Source organism: Alosa sapidissima, chromosome 10 (genome assembly GCF_018492685.1).
Source record: "Alosa sapidissima isolate fAloSap1 chromosome 10, fAloSap1.pri, whole genome shotgun sequence".
NCBI lineage: Eukaryota > Metazoa > Chordata > Actinopteri > Clupeiformes > Clupeidae > Alosa > Alosa sapidissima.
The window spans coordinates 10,792,443-10,817,831 of record NC_055966.1 but is presented as its reverse complement, the minus strand read 5'-3'; the positions used below and the strand labels follow the sequence as shown (position 1 = coordinate 10,817,831).

The window sequence follows — 25,389 nt, the reverse complement described above, 5'->3', positions numbered from 1 at the left end:
AATAGCCTTCACTGAAATACTGTGAAAACCAATTGTTCTTTATACTACACTTGTGTGTAGTATCTACTATTTTTCAGTGTGCCCACATTCCACTCACATCTACATTCATTTTTCAAACAATAATAGTATAAGTATTATGATTGGAGTAGGCCATTATGGTATTGGATGCCTGAATATATTAAATTGAATAATTATACAATTTAACATAAATATCAATGTTTTTCATGTTTTTATTTGAATGAATTGCATCGATCTAGGTAAAATATGTAACTGTATTAGTAGTTAGTTTGTTTTCATTCCTTTCCCACTTAACAAAATCCATATTTGTCGGTCATTTTGAAAAATGTGGGGGCAAATCTGAGGCGCCTACGATCCTAAATCCTATCGGACCCCCTTTGTAAGTTTCTCTACCAAATTGGATGCTTTTATGATTAAATGATCCATTGTTTTGAACATTTGAGCTCAACTGCTCCACTGTAAGGATCCGTTTGGAAGTGTAACTAAGTATTAGTAGATCATAATTAACATAATTCTAGGCAAAAATACAAAGGCATTTTTTCCCCCAGATAGTGTTCAACATAGATGAAATACTTTTGGAATAGAAAAAGCCATTTAACCTCGACACTAAATTAACCAAATCCTCCCCATTTTACCCATACATCACAGTAAGACTGGGACTGGTTGATTATTCGTTTTATTAATCATTATTATAAGGCAACTCTGGACTGTGCAGACTCTGATGAGAGGACAAAAACAAACATATAAAGTGAGACATTGCATTCTGCTGCATACAAATGTTTAGCACGGTTCTGCTAGAACCTCCTTTTGGGTGCTGAGGCCAAACGGAACGAAATGGAACAGACAGACACTGGTGACTACTAATGCTGACTGAGAAATGCTGCAATAAATCTGTCGTTTTCACACACAAATGGCCAAGAGTACGTCGGGATAAAAATTGTGGCCGGCGCATAGGATTCCCAAAAGTGCTTAAAAACAGCGGTCTATATTCATACGAAACATAATGTACAACATTTCATCCAGCCATGAGGTCCTGCATAGTTTGACCTTCTCTCCTTCCATCACACACACACATAGGGAACTGTCTTTATGTGTGCAGCGAGACCAATGAGCGAAGCATGAAGTAATGACACCAGAGGGACGTCTGCAGTGCGTCACCTGCAACTATCTATTAACCTTTTTTTTTTTTTTTGTATACAAATGTGATACATCCAAGACATCCAAGTTTTAGAGAGAGGAAGAAAAAAAAAAGACAAAAACATGCCCAAGAAGAAAGGACCGGATATTAAGCTCATAGCATGGGCTGCTTGCCTCTAAAAAAAGCTTTGAGTGTAATGGATGACCCATGTGAGACAAAAACGTACCACCACCACCTCTCAATTTCCATACCATAAACAGCAGCACGTGAAACCACCATAAACTGTAAAAATACACACACACACACACACACACACACACAATTATCTCTCTTTCTCTCTCACTCTCACACACACACACACACACACTCACATACACTTTTATCATACGCAATTTCATTTCATTTTGTACAAGACCCTCACTGGTCCAACAATTTAAACATTAGCTCAGAAGCTGCCTGCCAGACTCCTATCTTTGGTTTCAGCCCAGTAATAGTCTAGGCTCTCTGCTAAGACACACACGTTTGCATGAAGAACATGTTAATGCTGCAAATAAACAAAAAAAAAACGAACAGGTCTCTCCAGCTGGCGGAGTGAGGAGAGAAGCTCGCCTGAGAAGAGGCAGAAGGTATGAAGAACTCCAAGCCACATACGGAGTTATAACAAAGCGTGTGGATTACCCTGAAGCCTGCTCTCCACAGCCCCTAGAGGCCCTGGGACACACAAGCACTGCTGAACGTGCTACAGTCACAAAAGTGAAATCCGTAACAGATGATTTCAACAAAGAAAGATCTCAACCCATCAGACAATCACATCAACTAATTCCTCACAAGTTTTAAGTTGTAGTGCTGAACTAAAAAGTAGTATTATGAAAGTTGGTCACACACTATTCCTGATAACGGAGTAATCCTGCTTAGTGAAATGGCCTCCTGATCTTTGTGTTCCTTGGGTGACTATTTTTTTTAATTCAGGTTAAGCACAAACTATTATTTTCCTCCTCTTTCTTTATATATTTTTTCATGGCTACAGTATGAAAAAGGACTCACGACAGAACCATGCTCTCTATGCTAAACATGTTGTCACCTATGAATTTACCTTGCCTTCAGAAGGGTAGCTTTGACAAATAATTAAACAATCTGAACTACATAGGCAACTACATTGCTTAACCTACTCAGACAAATCCAGATTTTAGAAAATACAACCTGTGGATACCTGTATATATAAAATAACGATACGCCCATATATCAGGTCCAAATGTAAAGGTCCAAGCCCAGAGTTACTGCAATAGAAACGTGCAGTTGAAACATCACAAAGGCACAACCCTCAGGGCGTACTTAACATTTGAATAGCCAAAGTGTGGCCGCACTCTAAATCACAAAGCACTATTCTGGTGTTGCCCTCCAGGCTACAACACCAGATCAGGGAACTGAAGAACAGAGAGGGAGAATGGGATGAATGTCAGCTCGACACCTGATATGATCTCAAAGAGAAACAAACATGGTCCTCCCTCTAGGCTGCTCACCAGGAAAGGCAATTACGAGAAAAACGTCCAGGATATCTGTGAGAGACATTGTGGGGCTGTGCATTTGATTATGTGAAGTTGATTACCTTCCTCCACTGCTAGTAACCACAGTAGTAGGTATCAGGTTGATATGCATGTAAGCGAGGGCTGGACATGTGAGTGAAACTAAACTATGTGGCCTGCGCTCAGCAGCACCCAGCTTCAATCTCTGCTTAAACTGTGTGGCCTCTTTCTGACTTTCGCTCACACACACACACACACACACACACATAGCTTTAAACACACAGAGTGTAAGATCAAAATGAGCACAACAGTATGCTAAGGCAACAGGTTTAAAACCCAAGTCCGAACTGCTTTCCTTGCTGTGATGACACAGCAGGTCCCATCTCTTGTTGTCACCGCAAACACAGCAAACAAAGGTCAAGTGTCACGTGCAGGGAGCGTCCGGGGGGGGGGGGGGGGGGGGGGGGGGGGGGTGGGTTAACAATGATGTTGTTGTAAATCACACACCGAGAGATACATTCAATGGTCTAATTTTCTTCTTTTCCACCACAGTCTTTCTCTGCTAAGAGTATATGTGCCCCAGAGAAAAAAGTAAACCCCCCCCACCAAAAAAAACTAAACAGTGACACTCAGGCAAACCCCCACACCCCACCACAGTTTGTTTTCTTCTTTTTGCTTTAGTGACAGGGGCCATGGTGATTGCTGCAGTCGCTTTTCCCTTCAGAGGCTAGCAGAAGGGTGGATGGACAAGGCAGTAGCGTGAAAGAGATTGGTCCTGGAATGGCTCTGCCAGTGGTCCCCCAAGATGTGGGAGGCGATGGACAATGCTGGGAGGCTTACAGGAGGACAGAGACACGTGGCCATTTGATAGGACTCATCTTCCTCGCTACCCAGCACCACCGACCACACTCCCGCTGCTACTACACACAGACACACACACACACACACACACACACACACACACACACAGACAGACAGAGACACACACACACACACACACACCGACTCCTCAGTGGTCTGGCGTGTCCTTGCTCACTATGTTCGTCTGCTTGTCCTTTTTGGCATGGGCAGAAGTGGGGGTGTGGCCCTCAACTGGGGCATCAGCGGTTTTGGGGGGCGGGTCGAGGCCCTCCTCTGTCCCGATGTTGACCGTGATGTTGGTGTAGAGCGGCTGGTAGTCCCGCGAGACGAGCGCGTACTCCAGCGAGTTCATGCCGTCCTGTTTCCACGTCTGCCGGGTCTTGGCCAGCATGTTGAACCTGTAGCGAAGACAGACAGAAAGACGAGAGATTGAGCAGGAAAACAAAAAGGACAGACAAAAACAAGAGAGAACACAATGAAACACATTTACGTACTGTATTCATTTATGTACTGTACATGTTAACAGAGACATAAAAAAAAACAGTAAACAGACTTTAACTAACTACAGAACATTTCAGACTGACTTTTCAGAGACCTGAAATCCTCCACATATTGTGCTGCTGAACTCCCCTCCCACTAACCACACCACGAGTTCCACTATGTGCTCATGGAATGAGTCACGGGGAAAAAACCCGAGAGCCGGACCATACCTCTCAGGGTTGCGCTCGTTCCCCTCGTCCAGCTTGTGCTTGATCATTTTGTAGCGGCCTACGTTCAGCGACGGGCGAGAGATCACCATACCTGCCAGAGACACTCTGAGAAGAGGAGAGAAGAGGAGAGAGGAGAGGGTGATGCAGAGGAGGAGAAGATAAAGGCAACAGGAGAGGCTGATTGAGAGAACAGTCCGAGTAAAAGTATGTGGGCAGCCGTTAGCACTCTCGACCAGTGGGCCGCGGCTGAAGTGCCCTTGAGCAAGGCACCTAACCCCTCACTGCTCCCCGAGCGCCGCCGTTGTAGCAGGCAGCTCACTGCGCCGGGATTAGTGTGTGCTTCACCTCACTGTGTGTTCACTGTGTGCTGTTTGTGTTTCACTAATTCACCAATTGGGTTAAATGCAGAGACCAAATTTCCCTCATGGGATCAAAAAAGTATATATACTATACTACTACTATACTATAGACATGCTATGATATGAAAGGGACTCTGAAACATCAAACATCAACTGGGAGTAGCAAGCTGATGTCTCAGTGGGTCTGATGTGAACATGGGCGATAGCTTCTCACAAGGATTTGAAAATGAAGAGGTCTTTTTGGAGAGAAGAATCATTACTGTTTTGTTTGATTGAACAATTTGGGTTAAACATTTCCTGGGCAAATGACCTTGAGTAGGGGGTAGTGGTAGGGGCGGGGACGCAGAGTTGGGTGTGTTGATGTGGGCACTCCATTCCACACACACACACTTCCTCACTCACCTGATCCCGATGTCGTCGTCCTCGCCTCCCCAGCCCCAGTAGTTGTTGGGGAAACCGTTCATCTTGAGGTACTGCTGAGGAGTCAGCGCAGACACGCCCCCAAAATACATCTTATATGGCAGCCTGCCCAGAGAAAGTGTACAGAGAGAGGGAGAGAGAGAGAGAGAGAGAGGTAAAGGAGAGAGGAAGGGAAAACAAGTAGAGTATACACAAATATGAAAAGAGGGCAAGGTAAAGAGTGTGGATGTGTGTGTGTGTGTGTAGGGGGATGGAGAATACACAAAGGGGCTAGGCAATGAGGTATGATGTGTGCATGATTACGCCATGTCAAACAAAGGGAGGCCTACACCTTCTCCAGGACAGATGACTTGTTAAATAGACATGTACACGGCTGAAAAGAACATGACGCAGGCCCTCCTGAACACAGAACACAGACACACCCCAGCAGACAAACAGGACAGCATCCTTATGGAGGATTAGTCCTGTTTATATAAAAGGAGGCTCAGGGGCGTAGCCAGGATTATTTTATTGGGGGGGGCCAGCTGGGTCCAGACTTTTTATTGGGGTGGCACTTGGGAATCAAAACTACTATTTGAAAACTACTCAAAAAGTTTTGAAGATTAGGATGGCCTATTTTAATAATGGCAATAAATTGTGCAAAGCCAACACTGATACACAGGTCAGTTTGTTGGCCACTCCAACATATTTTCCATAAATAGGTCAATGCCAATAAAAAATATTATGATAATGCACCTTACTTAATCAGTTTTATTTAAATGATGTTAACTCAAAGAACAATAATAAATACTACAAATATTGTATGTATATATTTGATCTCATACTGATGGCCAAACTATTTATATTTCTGATATCCACTCCAAGTATTTGGCTGTAAGTAACATGGCTCTGAATTAAGAAGTTAACCCTTAGAACCCTAGACTGTTTTAAGGGCTTTTTCACTACCTTAGAAACATTTATCCTGGTCAATGTAAGTGCCATACACAGAGTCTAGGATACTCAGATCTGCCACTATTTCATGTATTAATACTTGCATTGATTTCATTTTGATTTTTAAATAATAAATACAAATAGTGTATTATAAAAATTCTTATATTTTGACATGTATCTCACCACTGCAAGCTGGCATATGTGTGCATAGGGCAGACTGTTCTGAATCTGGCAATATCATTGCCATGGTGGAGGGATTCTCTGGGGCTGAGCAAATGTGAAAAATATGTGGTGTGCCCCTTATGGAAATAAATGCCTTTTTTTTTTTTTTTAGCCCTATGGCTACTCTATTTTTGGCCATTCTCACTACCTTTAGTTATAAGCAGTTATCATGGTCATTGTAAGTGCCATTGACACAGTAATGAAAAATGCCCTTTCTGCGCTCCACATCTGTGACACGAACTGATCTGACCTGACTGAACCCGAGTTTGCATGTTCTGTGTGTACACTCATGATGATCCTAAAACAACTTTTTACTGCATTGTCATGAACAAAGTGAAGGCAAAAAGGCGTTTCTTTGTCGAATAAATTGGGATGCAATGTCTCGAATTGGATGCCATGCAGGAATTCGCTAGGATCTCAAAACCGGATTATGAACATGCTTTGCCATAGAGAAACACATGATAGCGTTGGATTATGAACATGCTTTGCCACCACAACACACAAAAACGTGGGGTAAGTCGAGCTATATGAAGTTATTATTTTGATGTCATTTCGTCAGACCGATGCACTTGGTACCAATAGATAGCCCTGTGTCTCCTCTTTCTTCTGATATGCTTGCCATATCTATGCGATCACGGGTTCGTGAGTAATTCAAACGAGAGTAATGGGTGCGCAGGTGAACTGTGAATATGAATCAATTTTATTTAATTACATGATATTTATTTTCATACTTGATCGCACAGGCAAGTGTTTCGTCTCGTTGGAAAGCCCTACTTCCGCTCTGTCACACAATTAAGGTTTCATCTCGCTGCGATGAACAGTTCCGGAGCAATGTAACAAAGAATTCTGGAGATATGTGCCTAATATGCCTGCATTTCACCCGAATTTTATCGAAATATTCTTGTAACAGCGTTCCCGCGGGCATCCGATTATTTTTGATCAGCCCCACACATCAATGTCAGAGCCTAGGCTACCTAACAAGGACAGCCCAACGGAGCTCACTTGGCTATGATTCATGACACATTCTAACATCTTATTAGCATTAATGTTCCAACTCCTCAACTCACCTGTTACTGAGGTTAAGTAGTAGGCTAGCCTAGTCTACTGTCAAGTGTTTTTAACAGATGACTTGAATTGTCCCGCTGCTGCTGCTGCTGCACTAGGCCTACTCACGATGTGATCAGATCCGTAGGCTACACTTCCTGACTGGGCCAATGGTCGTAGATAGAGTGCAGTAATTGGTTCAGTCCCTGCTTTGCAAAGTGTTGTCGAAAACGGCAGCAATTCTTATTTTTTACTTTTCACTGAACGGAGCTGGGGGGGCCAGCAGGGTTGCCAAGCTTTGACCAGTGGTGGCCGTGGCCCCCCCTGGCCACCACGTAGCTCCGCCCCTGAGGAGGCTCCATATACAGTTCAAACAGGAAAACAAAAAACACTTAGATACGGGTTCTTATTTATATAAAAGGACTGCTAGTTGTCAATTAAAAGAGAGCTAAAGTGAGATTTCTTACGGCTGAAGTGAAAACATTTCTGCTCGATTTACGAACAGCATAATCAGTTTGAATCATTCCTGCTCGATTTACAATGCAATCAGTTCGAATCATTCGTGCCATGACAGACAGAGTACACAAAGGCTGCATTCAGATTACAACTTAATGTGCGATTCTGATATCCCACACCGATCCATTTTTCCGCCTACGTGGACAACCCACACTGATGCTGGTAACTGACCTCCATCAGAGACATTATAATGGACACATCCATCACGGCTGTGAATGGAACGCATACGTCATCACATGTGCCTTCAACAGTACGGTCACATTACATATTACAAGGCCACACAAAACACATCTGATCACATTCAGTCAGGTGGCATGTATCTTACCTATAATCTATATACCACTACACATCTGATCACATTCAGTCAGGTGGCATGTATCTTACCTATAATCTATATTCCGCTACACGTAGGACTGTATTCCATAACTGGGGACTTAGATATGCTAACTGACCTTGGTTCGGAAATCAAGTCTGTGTCATAAAGATGTCTGCTAAATATCAGTCAGCTTTATCTTTATGAACAACGTATGACCCCTGCACTAAATAAATAAAAAAATAAATAAATAAATAAATAAAACAAAAAACCTGTGTCCCATGTTGGCAAAAAAACAAAACAAAAAAAACCTGGGCCTCACATGGGCAGAGTCTAATGCCCTGTGAGGTGGAGGGGATATCAAGCAGGTAGAAGCACAATGTACATAGACTAATAGTCTGTGTAGATTACACATTTTTTCGTCTTCCACGATGGTCTTGACCATGTCAGATTTGGCGATCAGAGAACCCAAAATTCTTGCCACGTCTTGGTCGTAAGATTGGCCACATTACAAGGTCATGTAGCCTATCTACTGTAGCCTTCTCGTCGCGTGTCATCATAATCTCAGTGTCAACACGGGAGTCGTAGGAGATTCCCCAAAAATTCTGACATGCTAGACTTTTGGTTGTGAAGTCGTGGAACCTCTCAGACAATAAATTGCGGGTCGTTGAATATGTCACATTACAAGTCGCTTTCCTCCTTCGGCGTCGTTCTCAACTTTTCATATTCGGGCATGACACTTCAAATTTGTCGGCTACAACAAAATCAGGCTGAAATCGTGTAGTCTGCATAGGGCATAACAAATGATAGGACAAGAGAGACACTGACTTGTAGCCGAATTTGTCCATGGCTATGGCGGCGTGCTTGGGGTAGACGTCGCAGGTGTAGGTGTTGCGGTCATCCTCGGGGATGAGGTCCACATCGTGGAAGAACAGACAGTCCCAGTCCTCCTCGCGCATGGCCTCCCGTAAGCCGATGTTCATCAGCTTGGCCCGATTAAACGTGTAGTCCCCCGCCTGTCCAAACACAGTCATGGTCACGCATTAACACATCTATCTGTCCATACACCGACTCATCCATACACATGCTGCAATACATACATCGTACATACTGTATAACAAGTTGTTAATGTCAACCTAATAAAATACAAACCCTTAACTAAATAGTGAATAACTGTGGTCAGATATCACAATCTGTGATCACAAATATATGTCGAGATTAAATTTGATCACATACTTATCAATTTACGGATGCAAACCTACACACTAATTCCTTGCAATATTCCTGTAAATCCGAGCGAGCTCAGATGTGGTCGGTGCTTGAGGCTGAAAAGCCTGGGGATTAGCAAATCTAATCCCAGCAAGGCTGATGAGAGGTAGCCACCCCTGAGAGAGGAGACATGACAGAAAAGCCAAGGGTTTTGCCCCTGCATAATCACTGTGTGTGTGTGTGTGTGTGTGTGTGTGTGTATCTGGAGGTCTTGATCTTTGTTGGCTGTTTACTGACTGAGAGTCCAACTCTCACATGTGGCCTTGGTAATACGTCCGAGCACACATCATGCTAGGGCTGGGCTCTGGCGAGTGCGGTGTTCAAACAATATCGTGCTGATGCCATGCACCAGGATACAAAACACTTACGCTAACATGCCTGATAATAGGCTAGTGATCGCAGGCTAGTGATCAGAGGCCTACGCCTATTCTCTGTTGACACTTCATTTGGCTGATACGTCATACATCAATTATTATGGGGGCCATTCTCCCCAGAGCAAGTTGGGTTAAAGTGAGTGTTGTGCTCAAGGGCACAACAGTGGCAGCCATTAAATGAATCGAACCCACAACTTCTTCTGGGCACTGTACTAGCCCACTGTACTAGCCCAGGTCTTCATCCACTACGCTAGTAAAAAAAAATCCTCCATGTAAAGTGAGTAAAAGTAGTAGACCAAAGGCCAACACTGTAAAGCGAGAGATGAAGTGTGTACTTTACCAAAGCAGGGGCCGTTGTAAGTGGATAAGGAGATTTGGAATTATGGCTGAACACAACAGGCATGACATGTGTCTATTTGCTGCAGTACCATTGGCTGGTGCCAGGAAGCGCTGTTGAGTCACTTGTGACGCAGTGTTAGGGCTGCAAGTCTATGGGCTGTGAGCTAATTCCCCCGTACTATTTCATCACTGCAGCGTGCCTCATGGGCTAGCTGCAACACGCCTCTCATCTGACTAGCTTAATGTGTTCCTCTAGCAAGCAGTGAGGGCATTAGGAAAAACCACCACACAGAAATCAAGATTGCGATATGGCCCTGATATGAGATATGAGCATGGGAAAGACTGAAGCTGTCTGTCTGTCTGTCTGTCTGTCTCTTAAAGGGACAACTCTCACAACAGGGCTCTCACCTGGTGAATGACGTAGATACCATAATTGAGCTGTTGCCTCTGCAAGAATGGGTGTAGGTAGTAGAGGAGGAACTTCAAGTGGTGTTCTCGGTTTCTGTGGGGTACAATTATGGCGGTGCGATGCCTGGCCTCACAGTTCGGAGGCTGGTAACGACCTCCCCGAGTAACAAGTGGGTTCCTTCGTTCGACTTCAGCAAACGTCAAGCCCATGGGGAAAGTGACGCGGATTGGTCCGCCTACACACACACACACACACACACACACACACACACAAGTAAAAGAGAAAGGGAAAAAAAAAAGAACACAACATTAAGCAAAGCACAAGCTGGAAATAGACCAGGGTTGGCTTAAGGGAATCATAGAAGACTAGAAGACTAAATGATGTAATATGAAGCAAATTCAGTGTAGAGCGACTGCTGACTGCTTGCAGAAAGGCACAGCTCAGGATAAAATGAGTCTTAAATAGTAACAAGAAAAGCGCTAGAATGACTTAAGACATGCTAATGATTAGGGCTGTCACTTTACGTTCGCAAATTGATTGCACAATCGATTGGACCAAACACCACAAGTTTTGAAAACTAAAATAGGGAATCGATTTTAACCAAATATGTACACTATTCATTTTAAACGAATTAAACAAATAAAAAGGATACATGTAACAAAATTCACAAACAAGAATATAAGAATATAAAAAGAATTCCTTAGTGCAGTAAGCATTGCGAAAGCTAAAAAGAAAATTCCCACCAATTTTACGCACCGGAAACAGCTGTTTCAATCAGCTGCTGTGCTGCTCGTGTTTTGCCAAAAAATGGACAACGCGATCAACCTGTGCGACATGAGGGACGAGTGATAGGCCCTAATAACTTGAGGAGTTCGATGTGCAAATTTTGCAAAAAATTCACGTACTGTAGAAATCTGGGGTATTTCTGTATGTATTCTGATGTGTTCATCTGTGTTACTTTTGTGTGTAGTAGAGACGTGGAGAGGTACATGCCATTGTTTCACTCCCTAGTTCTAATCCTTAGGCGCCTGTGTGGCTGCACATAGGATTTACCATCAACAGGTCAGACTGCCATGTTCATGGCCGTAGTGATAGCATGGGCAGAATGAGATATCGCCTTGTTATTCTGTTTTCAGGGCTAGTACTTTTCCTAGCTATGGCTGGTACCTTCCACGTTGGCATGATTTACGTTGATATGATTTTAGTATAACAGGCTTTGTCTCAGGTTTGGACTTCGAGACGGATCGAGGAAGCGACTCGGGGAGCATCTTATGCCAAGACGCTCAGCAGCAGCCCGCTTCTACTAACTACCACACCTGTTAGACTCTGTGCAGTTTTACTGTTTGAGACTTAGCCTGTGCTCGGTTAGTGAGTGTTGTACCATCTACAATAAATTCTTTTAATCACCGATCCTGATCCAGCCGTCAAGCTTTATTGACCATCTTCAGTACAGACATCAGAACTAAAACACAACGCAAAACGATCGTGAATCCAACATTTGGTTTCCGTGACCCGGATGCAAGAGGAGGGGAAGACGAGAACATCCATTCGGCGAGGTCAGACTGAGTCTTCGGGTTCAAACAGACGTCGAGGGCAGATTTTGAAACTTCACATCTGTAAGAAGAGTCTACTTTGGGGCCCCGGGCTGACGTGACCAACCCCAGCTGGAAGCCTACCAAGAGGGAGGACGCTGTGCGCGTGTGCACCCGCCGCAGTGAAGAAACTCTGACCAGGTGAAAGCAAAGAGTTTTTTTCTCCTCTGTGCGTGAAAAGAACCAAGAGTAAAGTAAAAAAATAAACATAATTTAGGGAGTAAATTAGATTTTTTTTTTTATTTAAAGCTGCACATTAATGAGAGTATTGAAGTTTGTGTCATTAAGTATTTTGACAAGTAACGTACCTATATCAATGATTGATGAGCTCTAGATGTCATTGGATATAAGAAGTTTTCTGATAAAAAAAGTAAACGGTTAAAGTGTACACATATTTTGGGTAATTGGAATAGATTCGTGAACGAATTAAAAGAAGTAATCGATTAACTACGGACAAGCTTGGGGGATTAAAGCTTTTATTTTTCTGTACTGCCATTACATGCTAAGCTGTGTGGATTTTGTGATAAATGCTGTGCGGGTGCCGAAGAGAAAATAGAAGGAGTTACTGTTGCTACAGTCATTATTGTTGCTGAAGTGAACTGTGTGGTTGTTTCTCAAGGTCTTTGTTTAGTTTAATGGCCTAGGACTAAACTTAGCGTTACAGTGATACGGAGAGGAGACGAAATCACCAGAGGGGGGTGTTTTGGTTGTGCAGTAGGTGAAAAGTGGAATAGGGTTTCCAACCTATGTTTTTGTTGACTTGGTCAACTGTGAATTTAACGAGAAGATCGTTAAAGGTGTGAGTGAGACGTTAATTTTTTGTCGTTGTCCAGCCGTTTTTGGGGAGAAAGGAAATAGTCTGAGTTAAGTGGAACTGACACTGGTGAAAGTTATTGTTGTGGCTTCATGCTGTGAGTAAAATAATTTACCAGGTGCCAGGTTACGGAGCGAGAGAGATAAGGAGAGAGTGTTTTCTTTTCCCTGGCGGGAGCAGCGAGCGTGTGTGTGTGAGTGTGTGGAAAAAAAAAAGGAGAAGGACAGAGAGAGAGAGAGAGAGAGAGGTTTTTTTTCTCTGGCCAAAGCAGAATCGCAAAAGTTGGCACTAAAACATCACACACTACTGACAAATTTAAGTAAAAAGTTTAAATAAAGGACCTCGTCCTTGTACGAACACATAGTCCAATTCGTATGGCTTCGGGCCCCAATAATAATTTGGAATAAGACATTGTGCAAGAGAGTAAGAAATCAGAGATGGTTCGCGGGCGCAATAAGCAAAAAGAAGATAAGCAAGCAGCTGACCATGATGAGGAGAAAGTGAAGCCTCAGTAGGAGGAGACATTCGCTGAAATACAAGATTATGTGTCAGATTGGATGGCGAAGAAATTTCAATTGGGCAAATTTGAGGAAAAATTGAGAACAGATTTTGAAATTGATCCAGCATCTATTGTCCAGGGGCGCTGGCCACCTAAGAAGGTTCGTGAGGTGTATTTGAGTTGGAAAAAGCACAACAGACATCGTGAGCCCTATGCCTTTTTGTTAATGAGCCAACTAAGGCGATCCTTTATGGGGGCTATGCGGGCATCCTGCTCGCAGGAGGTGGATGCCGAAAAACACCGTACTACATGTCTGGCAGAAGAATTGAAATCTCAGGCAGGGAAAGCTGGCAAGAGGTTGCAGACGGCCGCAATTGTGGAAGAGTCATTGAGAAGGAAGATACAAGAATTGGAGACAGAAATTCGAGACAAGACTTGGAGAAGTGAGATGGAGAATCCGACACTGCACGGCTTGGACCCAGCAGCGCCACCTGCCATGGTGGAGGCTTCTGGAAGTGCAGTGGACATCTCTGACACTATTGAGCTGGGAGGCAGTTTCATCGCACACTATCCGGCTATTGGAGGTCTGTTTGAGCCAATGAACAGCACCCCACCTGGCGGGTACCAACAGCCAACAGGGAGAGGCCCCTGTTACCAACAATCTACAGCTGATGCTCAAGCCAGCATGGGCCTACCAACAGGCCCTGGCCTCTACACTTCATATGTGACCCACTACCAACAACCTGCTCAACCCCAGCAGGGCCAATTCCAGCCACTGGCCACTGCTACAGCACCCACTCCAACACCATCCATGCTGTTACCAGCGCCACCTGCAACCAATCCCCAATACCTGCCACCCGAACAAGCGAACCAAGCACCAGCGAATGATGACGCAATTGCTGTCCCCGTGACTGACGCCCCATCCACATCTGATGCAAGCCAGGGAGCGGCTGCTCCCGTAATTAAGCCCAAGACCAAGAGGCGCAGACCACCAGCAGAGGGATGGGATGTCTGGGATGAATCAGCTGATGAGGCCCTCATATGCCCAGTACGCACAGTAGCCAACGCTGATGGTGTGTGTGTTCTACCAACCAGCAAAGGGCGACGAAATCCAGAAGTGGTCCGCCGCCATACAACACCCTCGGGATGCCGGACGGCATACCTGGACGAAGATAAAAGAACTCAAGGAGATGAGAGACCTGCACCCTTTTGACGCATTGAAGATCCTACATCGTTACGTTACTGCCTTGCTTGAAGGCAACTACCAAAAGACCTGGCAGTCGTAAAAGTGAAAGCACACACAAGGCAAGACACCCTTGAGGCAAGAGGCAATGCATTGGCGGATGCGGCGTCAAGAACAGCCGCAAGAAAAAGAGAGGGAGGGGATAACGAAACGACTAACGAGAATGGACACGGAAATGGAAACACGGACGGATCTAACGGTAACAGGACATTTTTTGAAAATGACAAAGAGAAATGCATGATGAGAGTGACCAAGAAGGTCAAGGAAACATCTGAAGAGGGAAAACGGGAAAGTTTGGCCAACATCAAAGACATGCAGAACAGCGCAAGCCGAGAAGAGAAGTGGACTTGGATTGAAAATGCGGCGAAGCTCCATGACGACAACCTGTGGAGGTTTGGAACACGAACAGTGGCTCCAGAAAGTCTTCTGCCATACCTGGCGACGCAAATTCATTCGCTTGGACACGTAGGAGTGGAAAAAATGAGGAACAGATTCATACAGGTCTGGTGGGCCCCAAAGTTCACAGCAACGGCCAGGGACATCGTCAAGCGGTGTGCCACCTGTCGGCAAAACAACCACGACAGAAAGGTCAAGCTGCCAACATTGAAAACACCTGCTCCACCAGGGCCTTTCAGAGTTCTTCAGATAGATTACATCACCCTTCCAAAGTGCAAAGGCTATCGCGACGTTCTGATTGTCCTGTGCAAGTTCTCTAGGTGGATCGAGGCGTTCCCTGCACGATCCGGAACTGCACTACACACTGCCAAAGTCCTCGTGAAAGACATCATTCCACGATACGGATTGCCGGAACAGATCTGCTCAGACAACGGAACACACTTCACTGGAGCAGTCTGCGCCGAGGTGGCCCGCATGCTGAATGTGCAATGGTCCCTGAACTGCCCTTACCACCCAGAATCCTCTGGGCAGGTGGAGAGAGCCAACCGGACGCTGAAGGAACGACTGGCCAAGAAACATCAAGAAGGCATTCCTTGGGTTGACGCCTTACCAACAGTCCTGTGTAGCATGCGTGCTACAAGCAACAGGGACACAGGACTCAGCCCATTTGAGATCGTGACTGGCAGGCCTTTCTCCGCACCAGGCACGATTGATCTGAGGAAAGCCGACATCCACCTGACATCAGATGCAATGCTGAACTACTGTGTGCAATTGACAGAAGCGGTCCAGACAGCGGCTAACCAAGTGAAAGAGGCCTGGGGAGACCCCCCGGAAGGTGGGCACTCTCTAGTGCCAGGTCAGTGGGTGATGATTCACAAGCCCCAAAGGTTAGCGCTAGAAGCGAAGTACGATGGGCCGTATCAGATCTTGTTGATAACACAGTCGGCAGTAAAGGTCCAGGGCAAAACCAAATGGATACACGCGAGCCACTGCAAACTAGTTGATCCGCCGGAAACATGACACGCCGGGCAGGGTACGAATTATATCTGATTTTCCGCCCGTCTTCTTTTTAGAAATAGGGTGTAGACCAGGGAGGAAGATTCACGGAAGACTTTCATTTTGACGGTGGATTTGTTGTTTTCACGGGAGGTCAGAGGAAAAAATGAAAAGGGTAGGGACACCAGTGTAGAATCTTTCCCTGTAAAACCGAGCCTGCTTGGAGTGTTGTGCTAATTGACTCTTGGTGACACAAACTCATGCTCAGAAAGGTGATAGACTTGGACAAGTCTTACCTGTTTTTTTTATTATTGGCATTAGCCATTATCTAATTCAGGAGTGATTACATATACCTGTGAAATGTTTAATCATTATTTGCTTGCATATTATATTGTCATGTTACAATCAATACTATAACTTGATTATATATTACATTTAATCATTATATGATTGTTCTCACTGCAACCATGACTATCCTCCAACTGATACTGCTCTTTACTTTCACTCCACATGTACCCATGAAGTTGCTCGAAGCCACGGACATCATCCAGGACAGAGACTTTTGCCTTTGAACTGAACTGTTGCCTGCCGGTCTCCTTCACTTCTCCCCAAAAAGACTCTGTTTCCCAAAGGAATCCTCAACTCCATCGTTCTCTAACAGCGATCAGCTCACTGAATTCTGTGTTGTGTAACTGTTGTTGTGTGTCTCCTTTATCAACTGAAAAATGTCACCGAGAATGTTGTTTTGTTGTGCTGTTATCCTGTGTCACCTGGTTATTGTTACTGATACTCTGTATGACAGCCATTATGATGTGCACAAGGACAACACTTTTCTGAAGACGGCTCATGGGTTGGCCCAGGCCAAGCGTAAGCATTCGTGTTGGGTATGCGGGTTAATGCCATCTGCCTCTGAAGTGTATCCTTACATAGCCATCCCCTTTACCATCCCAGAGTATGTAGCGGCCTTTAACAGTACTACAAATGGTTCCCCTGATGACATCTTTCCCAATCCTCCATGGGCCAGAGGGCCCCCTACTAAGCTTAAATTGAGTTATGCCCCACGTGGTGTGATCTGTTGGGTGGCCGACAAGAGTGGACGGTCGGTGATAGGTCAGAGCATCTGCCCATATGAAGTTCAGGTTGGACAGACTGAGGTTTCCATTGAACAGTCAGGTGAAGTGGTCCTTATTACCCTTCCCCCGATGATGCGTGTTCCAGGTGGGACGCCAGGAAGCACGGTCGTCACTAATGCACTAGCCCCTGTACGTGGTTCCATGTTTGTGTGGACAGTATGCATATTCCTATCTTCCCCCTAATTGGCAAGGCTCCTGTTATTTATCTTATGTTGTTCCAGCTGTGAGGATTGTGGGGAGGGAACATTTGGTGGGTGAGTCAACATCCATACACCCTAGGACTAAGCGTGACACCTTTGGGGGTCACAGTACTGTTGCAACCCCGACACAGAGCCGCTTTAATTCCAACTTATGGCCTAACTGTGGCGCTTGATGAGATTAGAGACCTGGTACACATTGTTGATGTAGTAGCTAATGACACTGCACGCGCTCTTTCAGACATTAACCGAGAACTGTATGCAGTAAGACAGGTTGCCCTTCAGAATAGACTCTGCCTGGACGTGGTTTTGGCCAGTAAGGGAGGTGCTTGTGCTCTGATTGGACAGGAATGCTGTACTTATGTGCCTGACTCGACCGGTAATGTCTCCAATTACATCAAAGATATTTACACCCACGTGCAGCAGCTTAAGCGGGATAATGGTAGCTGGTCCCTGGGAGGTTGGTTGAGTAGCTGGGGTGGGCCCCTGTTTGCTCAGATTGTCCAGTTCATTATGCCCCTGCTCATTCCCATCTTTGTCATCTACTTAGCTATCCAAGTGGTGAATGTCTGTCAGGGAACATTTGACTTTTAAAAACCATAGGCCTGGTAGTCACTCAGTGACTCAGAGTTATAAGATAAAGGCAATACCATTTGTGTCACCTAATGCAAGACAAAATGTTGCTTGCGTGGTTAATTAATAGGTGATTTGATGACGGTTTTCAGCAAATTGGAGTGGCTCAAAGAGAATGCGCTGATCGGTCGGTCGGTCTGGTTCATAGGTATGCGTATTTATTGCAGGTTCGAATCCATTTTAATGCTATAAAGTGTGCAAAATTATAGCCTTTATTTTACATGTATTTTGTACGAGTGGTTGTAGTGTAATGATCATGGGATAGATATTAAATGCGACTTCAAATCAAAACAAGTACTTGTTTGTGAATGTTTGACAACTCTTGCAGCTGTGGTGAGAAACGCGAGCACGCACAAGGAAACCAGTAGGTGGGAAAAACCAGAAGGCACACAACCAGGGTAGGAATTTCACGGCGGCCACGACGGCCATGGCCGTCGTAGCCCCTTGCGTTGGGGCCATCCTTAAAAATATTTTCGTTTGCCGTAACCCGACCGACCCTGTCAATTTAGAACCGACCCAAATATTTATTTTTTTCCCCTTTTAGTCCGACCGACTTGCCGGTTGTAAACTTGCGTTAATACCGACCGATTGTTGTTTTTTTACTCTAAACAACCAATACAAATGCAATAAAATAATATTTCTTTTAGTAGGCCCAAGTATTGTGAATATAAATTGCCTACATGCAAACGTGGCTCACTTAAAAAAAAAACCTGTGGCGTCATCTCTACACCATTGGTTTTACGCATGTCACACTATGGCCTACGCTTCGTTTCATTCACACAAACTGATGACGCTTTTACTTGGCACGAAGTTCTGGAAGAACTGTGGCCAGATCTTTTCTCATCCCTTCTCCACCTAGTCTAACGGTGACCGTGTCGGAGTATTGAAATTGGTTGTGGTCTATTCAGCATTTCTCAAAATATGGGTCCGCAACATGGAGACTGCTGGTCCGCGGAGTCGTGGAGTGAAATTAGGCCCGGTGCTTCATCTGATAATTTGCTGCGCAGTTGATCAAGAAACCGCGGATCGACGAAAAAAGAAAACAAACGTTTCTGCTATCGATGTCATTAAACATGGAGCCCTACAATTAAGTGGTGGTATGAGCATTCATTCAATGCGCGTCTGCGCGAGAGAAACTGAAACTAATCGATAACGTTGGTATCAAAGCTCCGCTTAAACCTGTTGGAAGGCTATTTATTTATTTAACGAAACTTAATAGAACGACGTTGTTTTTTGGAACTTCCTTAGAAACAGAGCAGAGACTGTATAATACACTGTATAGCATTGAGTATTGTATAGTCAAATTTCAATATAAACGTGGCCAAGAGCTATTGTAGCCTTCTTTCTGGGTACATGTAGATGAGCCCTATGACCCAAAAGTCTGCCATGACCGGGCCTCAGGTCAAAGAAGTTTGAGAAAGGCTGGTCTATATAACCTGCATCAGAATGAGGTTTGCAATGGTGCGCCTGAAGGCACGGGTTGAAGACCCAGTCAGTGACGTCACGATATGCACATTTGTGTAAATTCATTCCTACGTAATCACCATGACCAAAATTTTACTTTTTTTTTACTTTGAATCTTGAAAAAAAAAAATATTGACCTACCTACCGACCCATTTTTAATTTTTTTTGGCTGTTACTGCAAACAAAAATATTTTTAAGGATGGCCTGGCCGTGAGGCCCCTTTGAAAATCAGAGGTTTACAGGCAACGGTAGCCTCTTCTTTCAATATTCTGCTTTGCGTCTTACTAATAGCGATTTTTATTTAGCCTGTGCTAAATAAAATTAATTTAGTCTTTTACGCAGTGGAGAAAGTGACAGCGCAAGAAAGAAAGTGCGTCCAAATTCACCCATTCTCAGTTGAACTACTCGCGAAGTAGCCTATTCATCACACAGACATCACAAGTATCACACGAAAGAGCTTTTTCTCAGCTTTTAAACGATGTTAGCCGATAATTGCTGTGCTGAACATTTCGCGAGAAAAGTAAATAATATAATTTAATTTAATCATACATTCTACTGAAGGTTGCGTCCCGTGATCGCCCTACCCATTCATCTCAGTGGAATACTTTACGAACCCTTCTTTTAACACATGACAAACCATATATCAGAATAAACAGGAGACCTTACCGAACACAAAGGTGTAAAGCAGTCCCCTGTACAGTTAGCCGTTCCAGAGTAATCCAGTTTTGAATTTGCAGTAAAGTTCGACATACATGGATGTCTCCAAATTCGGGCTTTAAGTTTTACAATGTGTTTAAATTGTTCCACATGATTTCATAACGGGCCAAATACAAAATAAATGTTACAAATATCGCCTAGATATTGGTAAATCAGAGGACAGTTAAGAGTTTGTGAAAGTAGCCTTAATGATCACAAAATGCTAAGCATGCATCTAGGCTATTTGAGTTTCTTAAAGCTGAGCTGTGCTTAAATTGTTCAATACATGATTTCATAACAGGCCAAATATAAAATAAATGTTATATATAGCTTAGATATCTGTAAATATTAGATGATCAGATGATTTACAGTTCTATGTTATGTCATGTTTCATGTTTCTGTAATGTTTCATACAGTGATGCAGGTCTGCTGCAGTGAATAGGCTAAATACAACTTTGATCATTTTTATAGCCTACTACTGTATAGTTAACTTTGGCCTTGGTGCCCTGACATGTGGCCTTTGTGCCCCCCACCAAATTTGCCCAACTGAAGGCCAAGTGGCCTTGCCCCCAGAATGGTGAAATTCCAAGCCTGCACACAACACTTGCAGCAGTAGCCTGCAGGCACGAAACTTCACGCCAATAAATCATTAGAAATATTGCTGGCTTGCGTCTACAAGTGCCCTCTTTACGTTCGTCCTAATGCCTGTTAGTTGTTTGTGAATTGGCCTAGACCTATATTTGCCGTTGAAAATGGAAATGTCTGTAGACATGAAAAATTGATTTTACAATCGATTCAATGAACACTTCACACATCGAACAGGATTTTTTCACAAAAGTGACATCCCTACTAATGATCTGGGTCTGCAGTAAGCCAGTGATCCGTCAGAGGAAGACATGGACATATTCACAACTGTAAAAGCCAAGTCACATAGTACACAGTATCTATGGGAGAGGAGAAGGGCAACCTCTCGTGTAAACTCATTTGTTAGCAATACCATGGATGTTTTCAGCTTCAACTGGCTCACTTGAAGATGGCATTTTAACCTTTTTTCATCCTCTCTCAAGTCTTATCTAAAAGATTGTTCCTTCCCAACAACAGCCTCCTTTATCCAACTCAGGAAACATGCTCCAAACGTGCAGAAGGGTGGTGCAACCTCTCGTAAATCAACACTACACTCCGGTGGCACTGAGAAACCTTAGCAACAGGAAACGCAGCCCCAGCAGTGAGAGGAGGAAGCAGTGTTTTGCAATCCATGATCAGACGACAGACGCCGGATAAACATGAAAATCAGAGTTGCAACCAGGTGGGGAAGAAAAGAGAACAGCGAGAGTTTAAGATCATAGGAGATAGGAGTGGACAGTCGGAGCTGGATTAGAGAGAGGGCGTAAGCATTGGTAGTCTAATTGCATTTTCTTGAACCCAGAAATGTTGAGTACCCTAAAGTTTTATTGCAGAAATGTTATCTATAGGCCTAGTGGATGGAATTCAACTTGGTTGCTAAAAGTTGCACTTAAGATAATTAAAAGGGGTAGCCGTGGCCTACAGGTTAGCGCTTCGGCCTTGTAACAGGAGGGTTGCCGGTTCGAACCCCGACCAGTAGGCGCGGCTAAAGTGCCCTTGAGCAAGGCACCCAACCCCTCACTGCTCCCCGAGCGCCGCTGTTGTTGCAGGCAGCTTACTGCACCGGGATTAGTGTGTGCTTCACCTCACTGTGTGTTCACTGTGTGTTGAGTGTGTTTCACTAATTCACGGATTGGGATAAATGCAGAGACCAAATTTCCCTCACGGGATCAAAAGAGTATATATACTTACTTATAAAAGGTGAATAGGGTAAACTTTTTAAATAATAGATATCACCATGAAACTTATTTATGTTAAGATGAGAAAAAAAATGTATTGCAAGTTTTTTCTATTTTAAGGCGAGACACGGCAGGTGAAAACATCGTTTTTTCATGCGCTGGTCAATTTCGAGATTTTGGGCTAATTTGCTACCTTAGCATGTATTCTTTCACACTACTACAACAACAAAGCACGATTTACACATTTAGGTGTTTATTTCATTACATTTTGTCTACTCGCGCCTGTATATTTCTCCTAAATTCACCAAAAGTTAGTCTTCTAACGTTTCATGCTCTACCGCGACCGTGATACAAAACATAACATGTGTAGTACCGTTGGACAGCTCTGTTTTTCCTGCATGACGTTGTGCTATCCAAATATGGACACTTCCTTTGTAACCGCAACCAATCACGAAAGTTCAAAGGTGAGTCTAGGCTGAGAACGGAATCTCTTGGCTGTGTTCCAAGGCTGTTTTCTCAAATTGAGTTTCTCATTTTCCAGTAGAAACATCTCAGCCTATGTAGCACCTATGTACACCAAACTTTCCAGTTATACACTTAGCAGTATTCTGAAGATATTTACAGAGGGATTTGTTAATAAATCATTCCTGGCCTGATTTATGTGACATTTTAATCAAAAATATATGGCAAAAATAGATTTTTTAAGGCTATGGACAGTATATTCTGATTTCCTAGGTAATGAAAGCAGATATCCTGAAATCCCTCTGTAATTTTATTTTCATCTTGTATGCAAACAAAATGAAAAAAATAATTGTGTACCTGGCTTTATCATATGTTCAGATCTATCTACCGAAAATATATGCAAATTTGCGCATATTTAATGAGAATGCCTAATTTGCATAATTAAACATTCGAATTTCAAGAACTTGTAATACATTTTTTGTTCATACTTGTGTAAGTAATCAACTGAGGAAGTTTCATGGTGATGTCTATTATTTAAAAATTTTACCCTATTCACCTGTAGTGTCTCGCCTTAATGCGTGGCTGAGAACGATGACGAGGAGGTCGTGCGAAGACAAAACCGAAACTTATGTTGATAAACAGAAGTAGCAACGCCTGCAAAGTGCAAACATCAAAGAATGCAGTAGGAAAAATGCAGACATTTATTTACAGCAAAGGTAGACCCACATGCATTATTTCCTGACTGTTGATGCTGTTTATGGTCAGTTTGTAAAGTTTAGGCGAAGTAGGAAGTAACGTTAGGGATCTCTGATCAATATGATTGGTAAGGCTGCTGGACCAATGATTAAAAAAGTTAGTGCCCGTCACGATGCAAGTGTTGCAAACGTTTCCCTATCAAGATCTGACAGACTCTCTGTACAAATGAAATGTACGTACCAGAGTCTGGATATTTCCAGGCTAGGTCAAAATAATTTGGGAAAACACATATACTTGGGGGTCTGAGTTGGTGAAAACATTTAAGGAACCTAGTCAGGAGGCAGTGTTGACCTATTACATACACTATTCCGGCCTTCACCATGCCCATATGAAGAAAGGGATTGATTTTATTGAAGTGGTTTTGGGCAGAACATCCTTTAAACCAATGAGAGGGACATCTGTCATTTCCTTTAACAGCAAGCAGCGCGACAAACAGCGCATAGGTATTTAGGTGATGAGAATACACTATGCGCCGTGCTTTTGACCATCATAATTGAGCCCAATGCGTATGCAGCCAGGCAGCCTGCCATCCTTTGTAATGGCACAAACTGGCCCTGAGGTCTGGGAGTCCTGGGTATTAGGCTTCAGAGGGTATGTCATGTACAGCATGCACACACACACACACACACACACACAAAAACACACAATAACTACAAAAGCTGTATAGAGCATGCACACACTCAATAGCATTCACCATCTTAATCATTTGTTTCCTCATTCCCTTCAGTCTCATCATCTTCTTGGTCTTTATCTGTATATATTGTGATTGATTTGAGCGGTGGACATCACCCCCTTCACACTTGCCACTAATTTGCAGCATGGCAGCTGCAGTCTCCTTTGCTGCAAGCCTTCAATGTTAAGTTAAAGGTAAACTATCCAGTATTGGCAATTTCCTTACTGTTCTCTTGGTTTTTGCTTCTTTTTCTCTGGCTTTGTCATGACGAATGTCTGAGAAACTCCATCGCTACCTTTTTCTAGCCGGTGCCTGGCGTGTATGTGTATTTGAATGCAGTAAAGCAATTTGTTACACTCGTTATACTTCCTGACAGTGAGGCCGTCTGCCCACAGTTGCAAGGGTGGTTTTTCCGCTCACAGGCGCTAGGGGGAAGCGAGACGGCCAACATTCAACCCGAAAAAAAGTCATAACCATTCCAATGACTCTGAAGCTGTTAAATGAAGGTAAATTAAATTAAAAAACTTGCATATTAAGCTAAAAAACCTGCATAGTGTGCCTTTAAGTTATACTGTATAATCCTGTAAGTTCATACGCCACTCAGAGCAGTGAGCTCATTAGGAGCACACACAGTGGTGTCATGCCCATTGAAGTTAAGGGGACACGTGCCCCCTAGGATTTTTCATCCCTGATAATTTTTTGGATCATAACTTTGTTCCTATTATGCTCCATAATAAGCCAGAGCCTATAACGACTCAAATGTATTCTTCTAGATGTGTAATAAACCGTAGCAAAATAGCTGAAGACCAGTCAACAGCCCTTTTCCTAAAATTGGTGTCTGTGTATGTTCCCGTAACAACTCACACGTGCATTGAGCTCGCAATGTTTTGCTTGTGTTGAACTGTTACAGTTAACTTTAGGCTACAGTTTGAACATGTTGAACTGTTACAGTTACAGTTTAAACAGATACAGTCAATGGTGTTGAAGTGGTAAGTAGTCTAGCTAAGCAATAAAAAGTAGTGGAATTATTTGTAGTTGACCAGGAAATTTTGACTTGATGATCAAATAGTTAGAACTATGGATTTGATGTTGGCCGCGAATTCATAGCATTACGTTAACGTTAGCCTACATGGTGTCAGTATAACGTAGCCTAGGCTACTCTTACAAATATTACGAATATTTGGCAAAGTCTCCTGGTTCAATTGTTTCCAGTTTCATAAACGAGGGTGTTAGATTTGCAGTGACTACAAAATCCAACCTAATACCATTAGGCCTACCAAGGAATTGCGTTGGATGTTTCTCCCCTTGTTCTCTTCACGTATCTGGCTGCTAATCCATGTAATGAAAAGGGATAGCCTACCCGTTCAAAAGGATGCTTAAAGTTGTTTTATATAGGATCGCTATGACCGTGATGGAGAGGGCAAGAAAGTATAATAGTCTCTCTCGTGCTCATATTATCAGGTCACTTGCTCATGATTTGCAGATAGCAACTTACAAATGAGGTAGCCTATTGCTTGCCATAATGGTCATGAAAAATATATTACTAGTAAAATATTCAAATATTTAGGGTTAACCTTACTCAGCACTG

General features: G+C 43.5%; 1 protein-coding gene across 3 annotated transcripts in view; it reads right to left on the bottom strand.

Annotated features, from left to right (window-relative positions):
• Positions 1 to 676: 676 nt before the first annotated feature.
• The window catches only part of si:dkey-199f5.8 (beta-1,4-galactosyltransferase 3), a 47,348-nt gene continuing 22,635 nt past the window's right edge, over positions 677 to 25,389 (bottom strand). For all 3 annotated transcript variants that reach the window (XM_042108439.1, XM_042108440.1, XM_042108441.1), the window contains 5 exons: positions 10,445 to 10,680; positions 8,883 to 9,070; positions 5,012 to 5,134; positions 4,251 to 4,355; positions 677 to 3,938 (listed from right to left, as the gene is read on the bottom strand). In XM_042108439.1, the coding sequence (XP_041964373.1) occupies positions 3,689 to 3,938; positions 4,251 to 4,355; positions 5,012 to 5,134; positions 8,883 to 9,070; positions 10,445 to 10,680 (902 nt within the window). In that variant the 3' untranslated portion in view covers positions 677 to 3,688. The remainder of the gene's footprint in view (positions 3,939 to 4,250; positions 4,356 to 5,011; positions 5,135 to 8,882; positions 9,071 to 10,444; positions 10,681 to 25,389) is intronic.